The 19,733-nt window shown below is 46.1% G+C and overlaps 1 protein-coding gene across 1 annotated transcript; it reads right to left on the bottom strand.

The window, feature by feature from the left end:
- Nucleotides 1-421: 421 nt before the first annotated feature.
- Nucleotides 422-10,103, bottom strand: UNC119B (unc-119 lipid binding chaperone B). Its single transcript, XM_072146067.1, has 5 exons — nucleotides 9,812-10,103; nucleotides 9,620-9,730; nucleotides 7,509-7,614; nucleotides 5,860-6,032; nucleotides 422-716 (listed from the first exon to the last, which is right to left on the bottom strand). The coding sequence occupies exons 1-5, from the start codon at nucleotides 10,017-10,019 to the stop codon at nucleotides 604-606; spliced, it is 711 nt and encodes a 236-aa protein (XP_072002168.1). The 5' UTR covers nucleotides 10,020-10,103; the 3' UTR covers nucleotides 422-603.
- Nucleotides 10,104-19,733: the final 9,630 nt, after the last annotated feature.

Raw genomic sequence — 19,733 nt, forward strand, 5'->3', positions numbered from 1 at the left:
AGTAATTTAAAAAAATAAATAAATTGTCCCAATGTGGTCATATGCAAAAGCACCCTGCTGTTGGTTTATAATGGGTATAAGGGAAGTGTTTAAAAATAATGTTACATTTTTACCAAAAAATGTAGTAGACCAGACAAGAATTCAAGAGGTTTTAACCCAAAAAATTTACCAAGATTTCTGAAAATATATCTAAAAAAGGTTATAATTCTCTGTGCAGCTTCTGAAGAGACAATTACAAGAGGGGAATAGTATTGCACAAACCAAGTTCCAAATAATGCAAGGTGACCTTTTTGTTTTCATCTGAAAATATACGGATATTCCTGTAACAGTACCTGCTTACCTATAGCTTCCTTCACAGCTCACAAGGCTGTTTAACCGCCAGTAAAAGTTTGACCACATGGATTTTAAAAAAATAAATATCTTTTGTACAAAGTCTGTCGTTTTGTATTACAGAACTGTATAAAAGGAAAAAGACAAAGAAAATAATAAGACAACGCTTCATGATGCATCAGCAGAGGATTGACCTCTAACATGTTCCCAAATCCTCTGCTATCGTCAAGGAATGTTCTATTCCAAAGGAAGGCAGTCCAAGACGCCAGCTCCTCACTGGCCACCATTGTACGCATAATCTGCTTTGTTGTGCATGATGAGCTTGTTATCCACAAAGTAGAAGCTGTCAGACCTGGTTTCATAAGGATTATCAATCATCAAGTGAACTGGATGGAGAGCAAAAAAGGAATTCATATTACAAACAAAACTATTTTATATTAATAAAAATTAAACTAATTGTTGGTACATTTTCCATAACTAGATAACTATTTGAATATATTAGTATACTATACTATAGTGACTACAACAGGGAAAATAGGGCCACAAATCAAATCCTATGATTGGCCAAAGATCTATTCAAATCGGGCTAGGTGTCCACATGTTGCATTTCAAAATGCAATTCAAGCACAAAAGGGGAGGACCTTGGCCCATAGCGTTTCCACTTAAGAGAAAAGCTAGCACCTTGCACATGCTTTAAGCTTCAAACACTGCATTAGTAAAACTGAACAAGGGAACACAGCGTCCTAGTTGGTCTATTTTTCATGGTTCACTCAAACTTGTTTATGAAGCTCCATGGAAAATTGATAACACAGACACATATTGTAAAAATGACATTTCTGACGGTTGATTTGCATCCAACATTTATCATGCTTGTGTTAATAGAGTCTAAATCATTCTGGCTTACTTATGGATGTGTACTTAGGTCAAACTTCAGAACAATAATGATCTATGTCAGAGACCTATGTTTACTTACACAAAGGATCCCATGTAGCCTTTAAGGGGTCACCCAGACTTAACTCTTTCTTTACTATTGGCACCATGGGGGCTAACAAACAATGCATCATACCTCACTACAGTGCAGCGTGATAGCACCAATCAGCACTGGCTGCTGTTCGTATACAGAGGCTCAGTGATGATGTCATGTCGATTGGGTGCAATCCTGCTGCAGCCAGCTGTCGCCATGATGTCATTGTGAAGCCACATTATACAAACAGGGGGCGGTGGAGGGAGTATACACTGTTTGTTATGTTCATACCCACCATAGGGTCAATCCCAGACAACACCTTTTAAATGCTGTGATTACTGCAGCGACAAGCCCATTCAAAGCAGCAGAGCTCCAGCAGCTGCAGTTCTCCAGCCTGACCACCACAGAGGATAGAGGTGTCTATTCTACAAGTTTATTCCAGTGTCAAAAGACAACACGAATCAACTAATCAGTAGGATAGGTCATATATAATTAAATATAATCCCTTACAAATAATAAACACAAAATTGGTCACACTCAGTTTATTTCTATATTATATTCCCTTTCACATGCTCATAAGCATTGGGCTGAAAACATTTCGTGTTTTGCCACAAAGTAGATGGCATAAAGAAGGCAAAATCTATAGCAGGCATCTGCTATGCCTGTGCCAGTCTTATTAATTCAACTTCTATTAGAATATTGCTGCTCATCTTGCTTTCAAATTTACAGAATACAGTGGGAGGGGAATTTGTCCCACACATTCTGCAAATTTGCAATAGATATCCATCTATAAATCTTCATTTATATAATATATAATTCATATATGAAATAATTACAATTAAGAAGAGGGGATGCACATCCTGTAGTACCTGGACAAGCAATATAACTTCAACCATGGGCATATGCAGAGGTCGCATTAACGCCTCACCACGCGTCATAGACGCGTGATGAGGCGCCATTACCCCCCAAAATAATTGCCATGCGTAAAGTTACGCTTGGCAATTATTCCTTGCAGCGCGCAGGCTGAGCGGCTCGGCGCGCGCTGCAAAAGAGGTAAATGTCGCGCGATCACAGCGCGCGCCGGACCGCTCAGCGCGACACTTGACACAGTGATCTGTGTCATCAGCGCTCCGGAGAGAGAGCGCAGGCCCCGCGATACCTGTCGACAGCGGGGCTGCTGCTCCCTGTCCTGCTCCATCTCTACCTGCCCGCAGATCCGGACGGGTGAGTGTGTAATTGTAGGTGTAATGTTCTGTGTGTGAGTGTAGTGTGTGCTGTGTTCTGTATGTGTGAGTGTAGTGTGTGCTGTGTTCTGTATGTGTGAGTGTAGTGTGTGCTGTGTTCTGTATGTGTGAGTGTAGTGTGTGCTGTGTTCTGTATGTGTGAGTGTAGTGTGTGCTGTGTTCTGTATGTGTGTGTGTAGTGTGTGCTGTGTTCTGTGTGTGTGTGTGTAGTGTGTGCTGTGTTCTGTGTGTGTGTGTGTAGTGTGTGCTGTGTTCTGTGTGTGTGTGTGTAGTGTGTGCTGTGTTCTGTGTGTGTGTGTGTAGTGTGTGCTGTGTTCTGTATGTGTGAGTGTAGTGTGTGCTGTGTTCTGTATGTGTGAGTGTAGTGTGTGAGTGTAGTGTATGCTGTGTTCTGTATGTGTGAGTAGTGTGTGCTGTGTTCTGTATGTGTGAGTGTAGTGTGTGCTGTGTTCTGTATGTGTGAGTGTAGTGTGTGCTGTGTTCTGTATGTGTGAGTGTAGTGTGTGCTGTGTTCTGTATGTGTGAGTGTAGTGTGTGCTGTGTTCTGTATGTGTGAGTGTAGTGTGTGCTGTGTTCTGTATGTGTGAGTGTAGTGTGTGCTGTGTTCTGTATGTGTGTGTGTAGTGTGTGCTGTGTTCTGTATGTGTGAGTAGTGTGTGCTGTGTTCTGTATGTGTGTGTAGTGTGTGCTGTGTTCTGTATGTGTGTGTAGTGTGTGCTGTGTTCTGTATGTGTGTGTAGTGTGTGCTGTGTTCTGTATGTGTGTGTAGTGTGTGCTGTGTTCTGTATGTGTGAGTAGTGTGTGCTGTGTTCTGTGTTCTGTATGTGTGAGTAGTGTGTGCTGTGTTCTGTATGTGTGTGTAGTGTGTGCTGTGTTCTGTATGTGTGAGTAGTGTGTGCTGTGTTCTGTATGTGTGTGTAGTGTGTGCTGTGTTCTGTATGTGTGTGTAGTGTGTGCTGTGTTCTGTATGTGTGTGTAGTGTGTGCTGTGTTCTGTATGTGTGAGTAGTGTGTGTGTGTGCTGTGTTCTGTATGTGTGAGTAGTGTGTGCTGTGTTCTGTATGTGTGTGTAGTGTGTGCGGTGTTCTGTATGTGTGTGTAGTGTGTGCTGTGTTCTGTATGTGTGTGTAGTGTGTGCTGTGTTCTGTATGTGTGTGTAGTGTGTGCTGTGTTCTGTATGTGTGTGTAGTGTGTGCTGTGTTCTGTATGTGTGTGTAGTGTGTGCTGTGTTCTGTATGTGTGTGTAGTGTGTGCTGTGTTCTGTATGTGTGTGTAGTGTGTGCTGTGTTCTGTATGTGTGTGTAGTGTGTGCTGTGTTCTGTATGTGTGTGTAGTGTGTGCTGTGTTCTGTATGTGTGTGTAGTGTGTGCTGTGTTCTGTATGTGTGTGTAGTGTGTGCTGTGTTCTGTATGTGTGTGTAGTGTGTGCTGTGTTCTGTATGTGTGTGTAGTGTGTGCTGTGTTCTGTATGTGTGAGTAGTGTGTGCTGTGTTCTGTATGTGTGAGTAGTGTGTGCTGTGTTGTGTGTGGTGTGTGCGCAGTGTGGTGTGTGCGCAGTGTGGTGTGTGCGCAGTGTGGTGTGTGCGCAGTGTGGTGTGTGCGCAGTGTGGTGTGTGCGCAGTGTGGTGTGTGCGCAGTGTGGTGTGTGCGCAGTGTGCGAGTGTAGTGTGCGCAGTGTGCGAGTGTAGTGTGCGCAGTGTGCGAGTGTAGTGTGCGCAGTGTGCGAGTGTAGTGTGCGCAGTGTGCGAGTGTAGTGTGCGCAGTGTGCGAGTGTAGTGTGCGCAGTGTGCGAGTGTAGTGTGCGCAGTGTGCGAGTGTAGTGTGCGCAGTGTGCGAGTGTAGTGTGCGCAGTGTGCGAGTGTAGTGTGCGCAGTGTGCGAGTGTAGTGTGCGCAGTGTGCGAGTGTAGTGTGTGCGCAGTGTGCGAGTGTAGTGTGTGCGCAGTGTGCTACCGAAATTTTCATACTCCTCCTCGGGTAAAAATACTCCTCAAAAATGGTGAGAGGAGTATTTTTACCCTTCTGGAAAAATGTTAGTGCGACCTCTGGGCATATGTTATATACTCGTCTTGTGTATCTCCCTTGAGAAAGACCGGTGGGTTGAAACGTGCGTTGGGGGCTCAAAAGCCAGGTAATTATGGTTTACAGGTTATCCTCCTCACAGACGCTATTTACGTCTACCTAATACAGTTTTTATATGTGCTGTCCGGGTAGAACAACTGAGTTGGATGGGCTTATATATTGCTGTTGCATATCTACACGGATGTTATTGTATTGCCCACTACAATGTATTACTGACTTCCTGTATACTGTGGTACCTGGTCTGTTTAAATCTTGTGTCTCTCCCGTTGCCATCTATATCTATACACACTAACACACACACACCTTTTATGAACTGATGTAAAATACAGTGTAATGTGTACTTTATCCCTCTGGTTCTAGTTCTAAGTAGTGTAATATATTCATAAAGGGTGATTTTGGGTCTTCTGGCATAGTATTTATTTTTTTATATGGGTTTAGGTTAGATTCAACCTTTGGCAAACATTTACATAAGTGTATTATTCTTTTTCTCTTACTAACTGCAGTTAAATATTTTATGCTAAAAGAAAAAACACAATAACAGAGCTTAAAAGGTTGTATTTAACATACTTTTGAAAACTTATGCCAGGACTCCTGTTTTGCATCTTTCATCTTCAGTTCTTTCTTATGACATACGGGAAGAAAGCAGGGGCTGAGGGTGCGTTCACAAGTTGCAGTTAAAACTGCATAGCAATCAGCTTTGAGGTGGTTTTAGGTGCATTCTTGTCAATTCAACAGGTGAAAGACATGAACTGAACGAGCAAATTTGATTTTGAAGGGGAAACCTGCTCCACAAATGTCATTCACTTGTTCAGTTCATGTCTTTCACCTGTTGAATTGACAAAACTGCACCTAAAACCACCTCAAAGCTGATTGCGATGCAGTTTTAACTGCAACGCGTGAACGCACCCTCAGGCAGGAGAGGCTGTGTGAGTGTCCAGCGTCAGTGACTCCACCCATATGCAACCTTTGACCTCTGGTCGGCTCCATGCTGCTGCCTGCTGAAGCATGTGTAAGGCTGTGAGCAGACCACAGCACTCACACAGGAAACCCCATAAAGACCTGACACCTTCACAGCAGGAAGATCAGCTAAGCAGGGTCAGTTTCAGTAAGCCTGCAGCAGTGGTTCGGGCATCGGTGCACGTGCCCACAGAGAGGGCTTTGCGTGCCCTCTCTGGCACACGCCCCCATAGGTTCGCCATCACTGCGCTATATGTAAGATCTATTTAATGTTAAAATTACTTACCAAGTTCTTCAGAAAGTTGTGGAAATTCATACATGTGTTCACATGTGTTACTGCTGTTTGGAATGCAAAAGCCAAAGTCGAAATCAAAGCTTTTAAGTATCCGATCGCGGAAATAATGCCTCTCAATCATTCGAAAACTCTTCACCGGTTTATCGCCAACCGTGAACTCCACACTAAAGAGAAATAAAACAAGATATAAAATGGTCTTCTTACAGTAGAGGGTGAGCAATGATGAGAGTTTTATAACAATTGCACAGTATACCACCAATCTTCGTCACACGCGGTTACAGATTATTTTTGCCGTGAATTAACTGTAATACCACAGAACAGTGGTGCCATTTCAGGCAACTGTATGTATAAATCAACATGGTACAAACAGCAAATTTTTATCAGCACTTATATTCAGATTCGCACATGGCACAGTGCAATCCAACTTCCACAACTCATGTCTGAGAAAGAGGCGGAGCTCTGAAACTCCACGGGCACATACTACGCCCGGTCTCATCCTCGTACAGCGCCTCGCTGCTGTGGAATTCCCAAATTGTCTAATTTATAAACTCTATGGGACTTCCTCATTAATAATTACACTGTATGATGCTGCATCACATTGATTTATACATACGGTTGCACAATTAAAACTGTACTTCTACCTTAGATGACAAATTGGACTTCTTTTTCAGGCAAAAACAAGTAGAAACTTTATTCTGAACCTGAAAAGTTCTTTATTGATTTCCTACCATTTTTCAGGCATAAACAAAGCCAAAACTGATAAGATCAACATCTGTGCGGAAGGAAGTCACTGAAATCCAACTGAGATAAGAGGATAATTTCTAACTTTAGTCCACTAAAATAGGTCACTGATCATAACTGTGCTCTAATGGAGAAGGGCTTAAGATCAAAAAGTACAACACGGCAGCCACAACGTAATGCATGCGGTATGTAAAAACAATATCATCATTACACACATTTTATTCTCTGATGAAAAGGAGACCATATATAATAATAATCTTTATTTATATAGCGTCATCAAATTCTGCAGCGCTTTACAAATCATATAGAAGCGAAGGAACAATAAATTATCTATCATGGGGTAGTATTTCTAATAAAACTACAAGAATGCAGACCCCAAAACAATGCGGTCATTGATATCCCAAATCTCTCTGAATGTTCTTACTGTAATGATCTCAATGGCTGAATACTGAATATTATTTAGTGGCGATATATTGCATGCATGGTACAATGAGGTCTACGCACAGGGAATTCCATCCATTTATAATCCCAGCGTGTCCGATTTGCAGGGTAATGCAGTCAAACAGTTATATGGCTGTCAGTTATAGATCAGACTACAGAACTCCCTCTAGTAGAGATGCGTAATACAGCCTATATAGTGTGTGACTGTGACAGATGATTATAAGTTTATCGCTCATCTGTTTACACAGCTCTGGGGAATAAGAATGAAATCCTTCACTTTTACCTTGAGGCTTGAAAATAATGCTCATAACATACTAAAGCCAGGTAGAGAACATAAAGGGTTAAAAATCACTGCTCAAAGCTGTGTAAACAAACAGGGGATAGAGAGTCCTGTCTTCAGCCAGGAAGATGGATGCAGCCCGTTTCTTGACAAACTAAGGCCCCTTTCCAATACTTACGTAGCGCCAACTTTTCGGAGCCTAAGGAATGCCGGTGTGAACTGATATCGCACAAAACGTCCGGCACTACTATCCACCTGTCCTGCTTCTTCGTCTTCATCTTGTTCTATTAAAACCAGGAGACAGGTACATTTACACATGTGTTACATTTCCCATCTGCTATCCGAGAGAACAGGGAACCTAATAATGTTTCTGAGTTCATCAATTAAAATATGCTCTAAATATGGAAAGAGTTAATCTGTAGCCTTCACATCTGTATAATGTATAGAGAGCTGTGAATGTTTTTAGATACACTGCTCACTACAGGAGAACAAGCAGAAAAAGACACAGAAAATCAGTTTTTCTGAATTAACTATATTAAAAAGTTTACCTTCACCTGCAACAAAAACTAATTAGCCAACGTTAATCATTAAAATAGTAGCATTATACTACATTCTACTGTATTGTGCCATTTATTTGGGCAATGTATATGTACTTTATTTTGTTACTTGTTGACAATCAGCTCAGCTGTAGAAACAATGCATATGCATAGAAATACATGTCCCCAAAAAAATGCAAGTATCTGAAACTAGCTAGAATTGGATCGTATCGCTAACAATTTATGCTGCGCTAGGAGGGTGGAGCTCAGGAATTAAAGGGAAAGTGTTACCTTTACCAGTGCGCATGAGATTTTCATACATCACATACACTACAGAATTTAATAGTAATACACTATTGGGTTATTTATCTTTAGTGTGGAAATTTGGGACTGTCTTTTGGTGGGGGTTGGACTTGTCTGATATAGCTTAGAGGGTGTTAAATCTAATACTTGAGTCTGTAGATTTCTTTGTTTTATTTTCTGTTTTAAGTTGTGTAGCCCATTCAACACTTTTGCACTGGAGCTTCCTTTTCTACAAAATGTTTTAATTTTTTTTTTTTTTTTAAGCTGTGCAACAAGAATTTAACATCTGGATAAATCAGACACTGCTAAGGACAGGCAAACTTTGCAGGGAGTCTGTGTGTTTGGCACAGAAAAAAAAGGGGAAAAGAATGTGATAAAACTCCCCAATGTGTATGGGCACCCAAAAGAAGTTTTAGGCTACTTTTTGTTCGCCTCTGTTTACAATGTTTATTGTGCAAAACACTGGATGGAAAGACGTACTAAGGCCAGCGGCACGCGTCAAGTTTTGAACCCGTTTTTTGGACAGTTTTTAAGCAGTCCGTTAAAAAATGCATGTGTTAAAAAAAGCATTTTTGAAAACGCATCGGTTTTTGACCCGTTTTAATTAAGATAATTGGTAAAACCAGTCAGAAATGTATGCGTTTTTCAAAAATGCATGCAGTTTTTAACGGACTCATTATAAACAGCCCAAAAACGCCACGTGTGCCGCCGGCCTAAGGACCCATTCATACGCCCATCTGTGGAGATATATGCGGTCGCAAATTTGTGGGCATATGGCGGCAGCACGGTGCCACACATGGCACTGATCCACGCCATACACCGGGAAAAGAGAAAAGATAGAGCATGCTCTATCTTTTCCCGTGTGTGCGGCTGTGCGCCGCTGTTTTCTATGGAGGGGTCACCTGCCAGCGGGCATACCGCCATGTGAATGTACCCTAAGCAGCATTTTTCCATCCTGTTTCCTACAGCTGAGATCACTGGTGTCTATGGGAGGTGGATGCAGCAGTAGTGCATACACCCCCTGCCCATCAGCCAATCACCACCTGCTGCCAGCGGTGCGTATCCCATTGTATTGGTATATATGTCTGTGCTACACATTGTAAGGCTGACATTACTGTAGCTGTAATCCTGCACTTGCCATCATTATACAGTACAAAGCAGTGTAACCTGAGCACCGGATGGCAGTATATTTATAATAGCTCATACCGTGAGCACCGGATGGCAGTATATTTATAACAGCTCATAACATGAGCACCAGATGGCAGTATATTTATAATAGCTCATACCGTGAGCACCGGATGGCAGTATATTTATAATAGCTCATAACATGAGCACCAGATGGCAGTATATTTATAATAGCTCATACCTTGAGCACCGGATGGCAGTATATTTATAACAGCTCTTCCATATACCCCCCTGAGTTATGCCCTCATTCACACTGGGCACATACCGGAGCACGGCTTGGAGATCTCAAACAGGACGGTCCCGGTCTCCAGGTCCCGGATCTTGAAGCGGGTGAAGTCAATGCCGTAGATATTTTCCTCAGGTTTACACAGATAATCTGGGGAGGAGAGAAGAAGTGAGTGACAAGAAACCTCCATATAACGGGACTCCGGGCCTGAGGCTCCGCCACTAAACTCACTCTCTGTCACCCTGCTCAGGCCTAGGACGTGCTCCGGTCTCAGCTCCGGTAGGCCCAGCAGCTCGTGCTCGGTGACCGGGACCACGGCTCTGTGGTCGGCGTCGGTGGCCTCCCTGCCCTGCAGCCTCCGCGCCTTCAGCCGGTTGATCACCCCGCCCCCCGCTTTCTTGCGTTCTTCCTTAGCCGCTTCACGGTTCGACCCGCTCATTTCTACAACAAGATGGCGGCTGCCACCTCCGCTAGTGCCGTAACTATGGAGAGGAGGCGGACACCGGCGTTACTAGGTAACATACGCCAGCGTGTGCGGGGCGTGCACCCCGAATTACCTGCACCAATGGGAAGCAGAGGGGAGGAGTCTGTGATGTGAGGGCGGGCTCCCTGGGACCTGTACACGACCTGCACAATGACTACAAGGAGGGAACACGAACTTTTTATTTTGTTTTAGTTTGTTTTTAACTCCCCTCCTTCCAAAAGCTTTTTAGTGACTCCATTTAATATTCCATGCAATGTTCTAGAAAGCTGGAAAAAAATTGACAAAAAAACAAAATTGACAAAAAAACACATTTGCAGCGTTTTCTTGTGGTCTCTGATTTTACGGCTTTCATTCTGCATCTACCAAATGACCCTTTATTCAATGCGATCACTCTGATACCAAAATGATATAAGTTTTAGTAGACTATCTATCCCCTACAGTAAGAATAACATTTTAGAAAAATGGCAAATACCATTTTTGTTTGCGTAATACCTTCCTGAACAATATAATAACAAAGGTTTTTGTTATGTATTGGATCTTTAAAGCAAATCTACCACCAGGATGAAATTACACTTACATAAAGCAAGTGCACTTTGTAGAAATAGGAGAAAGAGAGAAAAAGGCGCTCATGGGGCAAATAACCGCTGGTTTCAAAATATATTTTGGCTGTGAACAATAGTTTAGGTATGCTATCATCTGGAGGGGTTAAGCCAAGTATATAACCACTTTAAACATTAGTGAAGGTGTGTAACACTGCAGTGCTCCTTCTGGTTCCTACAGAGAGGGCCGCATTGTAATGTACACCTTGTTAGCGGAAAAAATGGAGACTCTTCACTGCGCTGTTATGTAAAAATGAGTCCAGTTGAAAGTTAGGTCACAAAATAAATTTATTTTTTGAGCTCCGAACAGGTGAACTACTTGTTTCAGGAGCGAATCGCTCTCTTCATCAGGTTCTTAAAATTCATAATAGTATTAGTTGTGTCTAAAGTCTGGAGACAGTGACAAGGGGGCGGAGTAACGTTAGCACCTTCGGGACCCAGGACAAACGTTATCGTCCTTGTGCTGTGAAGGGTGTATGGAGCTCTCTCCATACACAGCAGGTGTCTGCTGTAAAATATACGCCTGTTACTGCCCTGGTCGGTGCTGGCACCGATCACAGCAGTTAACCTGTTAAGTGCTGTGGTCGAACCCGACTGCGGCACCTAACTTACCATTACATGGGCGCCACCATCTTGGATAGCCGATCGACCCCCCCCCCCCCCCCTTGACGTCATCATTCGCCATGGTTGAGTCTCTTTGAGACTTGTAGGCTTGCCATGTGTAATGATCTCTAATAGCCAGCAGATGGCAGGCTATTAGAAATCATCAGTAATAGTGCTATATACTGCAATTCTTCATGGCAAAATGAAGAATTTTTTTTTGTACAAGTTTCCATTTTTAAAATGTATGAAAACATTATAAAAAATTTGGTATCTCCGTGATCGTACCGACCCAAAGAATAAAGTAGACATGTCATTTGGGGCGCTCAGTTCAAGCTGTAAAATCCAAGCCCACAAGAATATGGGGCAAATGCAGTTTTCAGGGGCGTAACTTGAGGAGGTACAGGGGTTATGGTAGCACCATGGCCCAAGGGCTTTAGGGGGCCCTTATGGTATCACTTTCCCATATGAGAAGACTATTACTATAAATCATACATTATAGTCGGGAGCCTGGCACAGACTTTGCACTGGGGCCCATCAGCTTCGAGTTACACCACTGGCAGTTTTTCATGAATTTCACTGCATTCCGAATTTTTTTTTTCCGGTTCCCAGTACATGGCATGGAATAATAATAATAATAATAATACTGTCAGTATGAATTGCAATTTGTTATGCAGAAAACAACCCTATTCATGGTATTACCAATAGAAACATTTCCCAAAGCTAAATAGCTGTATGAATTAGTGGAGTTTTTGGAAATAAAATCAAAGCAAGCAAAGCATACATACTGTACAACCAAGGTTTTTTTGTTAAAAAAAACACTTTATTAATGAAATAACGCTGCACTTTACGAACCATCACTGTAAATTCACAGTGTTCTTGAGACATATATATTTATCTTGAAAAACCCTAATGACATGTAATATAATTTTATTCTTTGTATTTTTATGTGTTGTTATTTTTTTATACTATTTTTATTTTTTCAAAGATAATAGTTTTTCATGCAACAGTAATAGGGTGTACCGAAGATGCTCTGGACACGTTTAACATATGAGAGCTTGTTTTCTGTAGGACCAATTTTCTTTTTTTCTTTTTTTTTTATTTTAACACTGTGCTTTTCCATCCTGTTTGCTGCTGTGACGGTTCATAAATGGACAATTATGTCACTTATGAGACTGCCTGCTTCGGAGACTCCTGCTCCCTGACAGTACGGAGTCTCCGATGTAGCAGGGTCGTCACACACACAGGATTGACGTAATAGGATAATGTAGAGACAGTTGGGCAGGGAAAAACAACTGATGTTTTGGCACTTCACAGGCAGCAGGAGATGCACATTCATGTGATTCTATCCGTCCTGACAGGCATCCCTAGTCTGGATGATTTTATGGTCGTGTCCAGGGACAGCCAAATAACACATAAGAAGGACTAATGGAGACAGGTTATGAATTTATCTCTTTTTTTTAATAACAAATTACAAAGCTTAATATTTTTCTATTCAGAATGTAATTAAACTTCTAAAAAAATGTCTGGATAAAACCTAAACATTATGAGCCATAATTAAAAAAATGCTTCATGTATATATTTTTTTAGAATATATAACCTGGGAAAGAGGCAGAGGGGATTGCGGCTCCAGTGATTAGCCTCCGGTGAAGGGGAGAGAAAAGAGACAAAGTGAAGTACCACCTGTGGAAAAACCTGTGCTGAATGGGAGCCACGGCACGGGCCTCTGTGGCCATAAGAGAAACCAATAATAATAACAGTACTGGGCCCCAACTCTCGTTGCAATAGGCCCAGCTTGGCTTAGACTTCTTCTCCTTCCTGAAAAGATGAAAACTGGAGCAGTTTGTTGTGATGATGGAACAATAGTTTAAACAGAAAATCCCATCTATGTGAGGACAAGATCTGAAGAAGTGGTTTTAGGATTCTTCTTCGCCGTATAGTGTGGGGTGCTAAGTCAGTGAAAATTTGTATCTCAAAGTCCCAGACTTTGCTTTGCCTAACTTTTGCTTAAGAAACTGAGAAAATTTGGCAATGAGGATTTTATTTCCAGAGTATTGGTAGTCCCTTTGACCTACCTCTGGCGGCTCTGAGTTGGGCAAGGCTGCTTAGCTCGGCTGACTGAATGCAATTTCGGCCATAGCTTTATCGAGGGCCTCTGATGGTCCTGCTATGCCATTGGACTTTCCTGTTAAGGATCTGGGATGACAACGGCTGGAGTCCCATCACGGAGGTTTGACAGATCCTAATATAGTTGAAGAGAAGATGGAGCTGCATGTGTGGACAAGTCATCTATTCAAGATGGCGGCGGGAGATCTTGAGCAGGCTCCAGGGCTGGTTTTGCCTGCGCCCCTGTCTTTTTTTGGTTGCCTTTAGCCATCTAAGAGGCCATGGGGAGGCTTGTTATCTGCGGGACAAATTGTACTTTTTAGTGGCACCATTTAATATTCCGTGCAATGTACTTGAAAGTTTGAAAAAAAAAAAAAAAAGTGATATTCACCAAAAAAACGCATTAGTGGAGTTTTTTTATGGGCTCTGTTTTTACGGGCTTTATTCTGCGCTCCAAATGACACGTGCGCTTTATTTTGGGTTGATATGAATACAGAGATACTAAATTTAGATTTGTTTTATTAGGTTTTAGTAGATTAAAAAAAAATGTAATCTTTTGTACAAAAACATATTTGCCAAATTCTGAGGCCAATAACTTTTTCACAATTATGTCACACTTATGGACCTATAAAGTATTTTTTGCGGTACATGCTTGCTTATTAACTAACTTATATTTGGGACCGATATGATTGTTTGATCAGTTTTTATTCAAATACTCATGGATGGAAAAAAGGCAAAAAAGTGATTCAGATATTTGGGGCGCTGAGAGAGTAAGTGCACTCGGACAAGATGTACATGACGCCACAGGAGAGGCGTGAATTCACCTCCTTTTCTTAACTTCCAGCATGGGAGAGGGAGGTATGATGGGCATGCATAATTAGCAGCCCGGAGCCCTTTGCATCTCGCCCCCACATTACGGGTTGCTAATTAAGTCTTTTTTTCTAGGTGATCAAGATGAAGAGCAGAGGTGAGTATTTCTAGGTTCTTTTTACTTTTCCAAAGTCATAGATTTCCTTTAATAATTATTAATGTGTGCAAAATGTAAAAAAAAATAACCCTAAAAGGGTTATAGGCATTTTACATAAAATTATTTTTGATAATCTAATTGCATAGTAGGGTCTCTGTATAAAGTAATTAGAGGGGGCTTTATATAGATAAAATAATTAGTTTACATTTATTATGTAATGATTGGGAAGGGGACACAACATATATTTAGGGGTACCGTAATTATTTAGGATTATAATATACACTCACCGGCCACTTTATTAGGTACACCTGTCCAATTGCTCGTTGACACTTAATTTCTAATCAGCCAATCACATGGCGGCAACTCAGTGCATTTAGGCATGTAGACATAGTCAAGACAATCTCCTGCAGTTCAAACTGAGCATCAGTATGGGGAAGAAAGGTGATTTGAGTGCCTTTGAACGTGGCATGGTTGTTGGTGCCAGAAGGGCTGGTCTGAGTATTTCAGAAACTGCTGATCTACTGGTCAGAGGAGAATGGGCAGACTGGTTCGAGCTGATAGAAAGGCAACAGAGACTCAAATCGCCACCCGTTACAACCAAGGTAGGCAGAAGAGCATCTCTGAACGCACAGTACGTCGAACTTTGAGGCAGATGGGCTACAGCAGTAGAAGACCACACCGGGTGCCACTCCTTTCAGCTAAGAACAGGAAACTGAGGCTACAATTTGTACAAGCTCATCGAAATTGGACAGTAGAAGATTGGAAAAACATTGCCTGGTCTGATGAGTCTCGATTTCTGCTGCGACATTCGGATGGTAGGGTCAGAATTTGGCGTCAACAACATGAAAGCATGGATCCATCCTGCCTTGTATCAACGGTTCAGGCTGGTGGTGTCATGGTGTGGGGAATATTTTCTTGGCACTCTTTGGGCCCCTTGGTACCAATTGAGCATCGTTGCAACGCCACAGCCTACCTGAGTATTGTTGCTGACCATGTCCATCCCATTATGACCACAATGTACCCAACATCTGATGGCTACTTTCAGCAGGATAATGCGCCATGTCCTAAAGCTGGAATCATCTCAGACTGGTTTCTTGAACATGACAATGAGTTCACTGTACTCAAATGGCCTCCACAGTCACCAGATCTCAATCCAATAGAGCATCTTTGGGATGTGGTGGAACAGGAGATTCACATCATGGATGTGCAGCCGACAAATCTGCGGCAACTGTGTGATGCCATCATGTCAATATGGACCAAAATCTCTGAGGAATGCTTCCAGCACCTTGCTGAATCTATGTCACGAAGAATTGAGGCAGTTCTGAAGGCAAAAGGGGGTCCAACCCGTTACTAGCATGGTGTACCTAATAAAGTGAGCAATGATAATATATAATAATAATCTTTATGTAGCACAATCAATTCATAGTGTGGTCTGTTGTGTTTAAGAGGTAATATTATTTAAGTTGTGGGACAAATCTATTACTCTGGTGACGCTATTTTGAGGTACTTTTAGTTGAAAAGTGTGGAGATGTGTCACAGGGATCTGAAGACATCAATCTTCAGTGATTGAACCTAACGTTGTCATGAGCTCCTGGACCCAAAGGCGATGACCTGTCACCTGTGTGGTACTAGATGTCACTTCTGCAGGCATATTGTCACGGTTACACCCGCGATCCTCGGTACGGATTGAGGGTATACTCATGCCTGCTGCCGCGTTCCCCGCTCCCCCAGCCCTCACTTACCTCTCCTGGCTTTGGACTGCACTCTGGCTCCCAGCGTGTAGGCCGCATGCTTCTTCCCTGCAGTCGTGCGCTGCCTGCCATCCCGAGGTCCTGCCTGCCTGCCTTCCCGTGGTCCTGCCTGCCTTCCCATGGTCCTGCCTGCCTTCCCGTGGTCCTGCCTTCCTTCCACTCCACTGCCTGGACTCCGCCAAGGTCCTGTATCCTGCAAAAGCCATGGACTGTGTCGAGGATCCGTACCTGCTACTGGGTGACCTCCCTACCACCATCGCCCGGCAGTCCCAAGAGATTGCTGCCCAAAAGGAACTCTTGGACAAACTCGCTGCCACTCTTCGGATGATTGCCTCCCAGAAGCAGGCTCCCACGACTCCTCCCGTTACTTCAGTCACACCACAATGTTTTTCGGCAGTAGAGACTGGACCCAAATTTCTTTTGCCGGACAAATTTGATGGCGACCCCAAATTGTGCAGGAGATTTATTTCCCAGTGCTCACAGCACCTTGAACAGTTATCCTCCCAGTACTCCACCGAACGTTCTAAGCTGGCGTTCATCTACTGTTTGCTCTCTGAAGAGGCCCTGGCTTGGGCTACCCCTCTATTGGATAGTGGTGACCCGGACATGGACTCCTATACCAAGTTCCTGAGAAAAATCCAGTCTAGGTTTGAACCACCTCAAGTTCGGCTACTTCACCCCTCCTGCCTGGTCCCAGTGGCAGCTTCCCAGAGCTGCTCCTGTGACTCCGCAGCTTCCCAGAGCTGCTCCATCGGCGCCTCAGCCTTCGCAGCTCCCCAGAGCTACTCCAGCGGCACCTCAGCCTCCGCAGCTTCCCAGAGCTGCTCCAGTGGCACCTCAGCCTCCGCAACTTCCCAGAGCTGCTCCAGCGGCGCCCAAGCCTCCGCAGCTTCCCAGAGCTGCTCCAGAGGTGTCCAAGCCTCCATAGCTTCCCAGAGCTGCTCCAGCGGCGCCCAAGCCTCCACAGCTACCCAGAGCTGTCCCAGCGGCGCCCAAGCCTCCTCCTGTGGTTCCGCAGCTTTCCCCAACTGCTCCAGTGGCTCCACAGCTTGCCATAGCTGCTCCAGTGGCGCCCCAGACTCCGCAGCTTGCCACAGCTGCTCCAGTGGTGCCCCAGACTATGCAGCTTGCCACGGATGCTCCAGTGGTGCCCCAGACTCCGCAGATTGCCACGGCTGCTCCAGTGGCACCCCTGACTCCGCAGCTTGCCACGGCTGCTCCAGTGGTGCCCCAGACTCCGCAGCTTGCCAGTGCTGCTCCAGAGACTCTGCAGCTTGCCATGACTGCTCCAGAGACTCCGCAGCTTGCCAGTGCTGTTCCAGAGACTCCACAGCTTGCCAGTGCTGCTCCAGTGGCGCCACAGACTCTGCAGCTTGCCACGGCTGCTCCAGTGGCGCCCCAGACTCTGCAGCTTGCCACGGCTGCTCCAGAGACTCCGCAGCTTGCCAGTGCTGCTCCAGTGGTGCCCCAGTGGCTCCGCAGCTTGCCAGTGTTGCTCCAGTGGCACCCCAGACTCTGCAGCTTTCCAGTGGCATCCCAGACTCTGCAGCTTGCCAGTGTTGCTCCAGTGGCTCCGTAGCTTGCCAGTGTTGCTCCAGTGGCGCCCCTGACTCCGCAGCTTGCCACGGCTGCTCCAGTGGCGCCCCAGACTCCGCAGCTTGCCACGGCTGCTCCAGTGGCGCCCCAGACTCCGCAGCTTGCCACGGCTGCTCCAGTGGTGCCCCAGACTCCGCAGCTTGCCAGTGCTGCTCCAGAGACTCTGCAGCTTGCCACGGCAGCTCCAGAGAATCCGCAGCGTGCCAGTGCTGCTCCAGAGACTCCACAGCATGCCAGTGCTGCTCCAGTGGCGCCACAGACTCTGCAGCTTGCCACGGCTGCTTTAGTGGCGCCCCAGACTCTGCAGCTTGCCAGTGCTGCTCCAGAGACTCCGCAGCTTAAAAGTGCTGCTCCAGTGGCGCCCCAGCTTCCGCAGCTTGCCAGTGCTGCTCCAGTTGCGCCCCAGCCTCCACAGCTTGCCAGTGCTGCTCCAGTGGCACCCCAGACTCCGCAGCTTTCCAGTGATGCTCCAGTGGCGTCCCAGACTCCGCAGCTTGCCAGTGCTGCTCCAGTGGCGCTCCAGACTCCGCAGCTTGCCAGTGGTGCTCCAGTGGCGCCCCAGACTCCGCAGCTTCCCGCAGCTGCTCCAGTGACTCCTCAGCTTGCCAGTGTTGCTCCAGTGGCTCCGCAGCTTGCCAGTGTTGCTCCAGTGGCACCCCAGACTCTGCAGCTTGCCACGGCTGCTCCAGTGGCGCCCCAGACTCTGCAGCTTGCCACGGCTGCTCCAGAGACTCTGCAGCTTGCCAGTGCTGCTCCAGAGACTCCACAGCTTGCTAGTGCTGCTCCAGTGGCACCCTAGCCTCCGCAACTTGCCAGTGCTGCTCCAGTGGCGCCCCAGACTCCGCAGCTTTCCAGTGCTGCTCCAGTGGCGTCCTAAACTGCGCAGCTTGCCAGTGCTGCTCCAGTGGCGCCTCCCCTGAGGCCGCTCCAGAGTCTCCACCGGCCTCCCCCGAGGCCGCTCCAGAGTCTCCACCGGCCTCCCCCGAGGCCGCTCCAGAGTCTCCACCGGCCTCCCCTGAGGCCGCTCCAGAGTCTCCACCGGCCTCCCCTGAGACTGCTCCAGAGTCTCCACCGGCCTCCCCTGAGGCCGCTCCAGAGTCTCCACCGGCCTCCCCTGAGGAGGCTGTTCCAGTGGCACCCTAGCCTCCGCAGCTTGCCAGTGCTGCTCCAGTGGCGCCCCAGACTCCGCACCTTTTCAGTGCTGCTCCAGTGGTGTCCCAAACTGCGCAGCTTGCCAGTGCTGCTCCAGTGGCGCTCCAGACTCCGCAGCTTGCCAGTGCTGCTCCAGTGGTGGTCCAGACTCCGCAGCTTCCCGCAGCTGCTCCAGTGGCTCCGCAGCTTGCCAGTGTTGCTCCAGTGGCTCCGCAGCTTGCCAGTGTTGCTCCAGTGGCGCCCCTGATTCCGCAGCTTGCCACGGCTGCTCCAGTGGCGCCCCAGACTCCCCAGCTTGCCACGGCTGCTCCAGTGGCGCCCCAGACTCCTCAGCTTTCCACGGCTGCTCCAGTGGCACCCCAGACTCCACAGCTTGCCACGGCTGCTCCAGTGGCACCCCTGACTCTGCAGCTTGCCACGGCTGCTCCAGTGGTGCCCCAGATTCCGCTGCTTGCCAGTCCTGCTGCAGCGACTCTGCAGCTTGCCACGGCTGCTCCAGAGACTCCGCAACTTGACAGTGCTGCTCTGGAGACTCCACAGCTTGCCAGTGCTGCTCCAGTTGCGCCCCAGCCTCCACAGCTTGCCAGTGCTGCTCCAGTGGCACCCCAGACTCCGCAGCTTTCCAGTGCTGCTCCAGTGGCGTCCCAGACTCTGCAGCTTGCCAGTGCTGCTCCAGTGGCGCTCCAGACTCCGCAGCTTGCCAGTGGTGCTCCAGTGGCACTCCAGACTCTGCAGCTTGCCACGGCTGCTCCAGTGGTGCCCCAGACTCTGCAGCTTGCCACGGCTGCTCCAGAGACTCCGCAGCTTGCCAGTGCTGCTCCAGAGACTCCACAGCTTGCTAGTGCTGCTCCAGTGGCACCCTAGCCTCCGCAGCTTGCCAGTGCTGCTCCAGTGGCGC

Source organism: Engystomops pustulosus, chromosome 1, assembly GCF_040894005.1.
Source record: "Engystomops pustulosus chromosome 1, aEngPut4.maternal, whole genome shotgun sequence".
Classification (NCBI taxonomy): Eukaryota; Metazoa; Chordata; class Amphibia; order Anura; family Leptodactylidae; genus Engystomops; species Engystomops pustulosus.

What these genes read in the sequence shown, in the direction of transcription:
- UNC119B (XM_072146067.1), bottom strand. Translation starts at nt 10,019, where the DNA reads ATGAGCGGGTCGAACCGTGAAGCGGCTAAGGAAGAACGCAAGAAAGCG. An exon ending in GATCTCCAAGCCGTGCTCCG is followed by an intron (nt 7,615 to 9,619) that starts GTATGTGCCCAG and finishes TGGTTTTAATAG; the next exon opens with AACAAGATGAAGACGAAGAA. An exon ending in CTCCGAAAAGTTGGCGCTAC is followed by an intron (nt 6,033 to 7,508) that starts GTAAGTATTGGA and finishes ATTTCTCTTTAG; the next exon opens with TGTGGAGTTCACGGTTGGCG.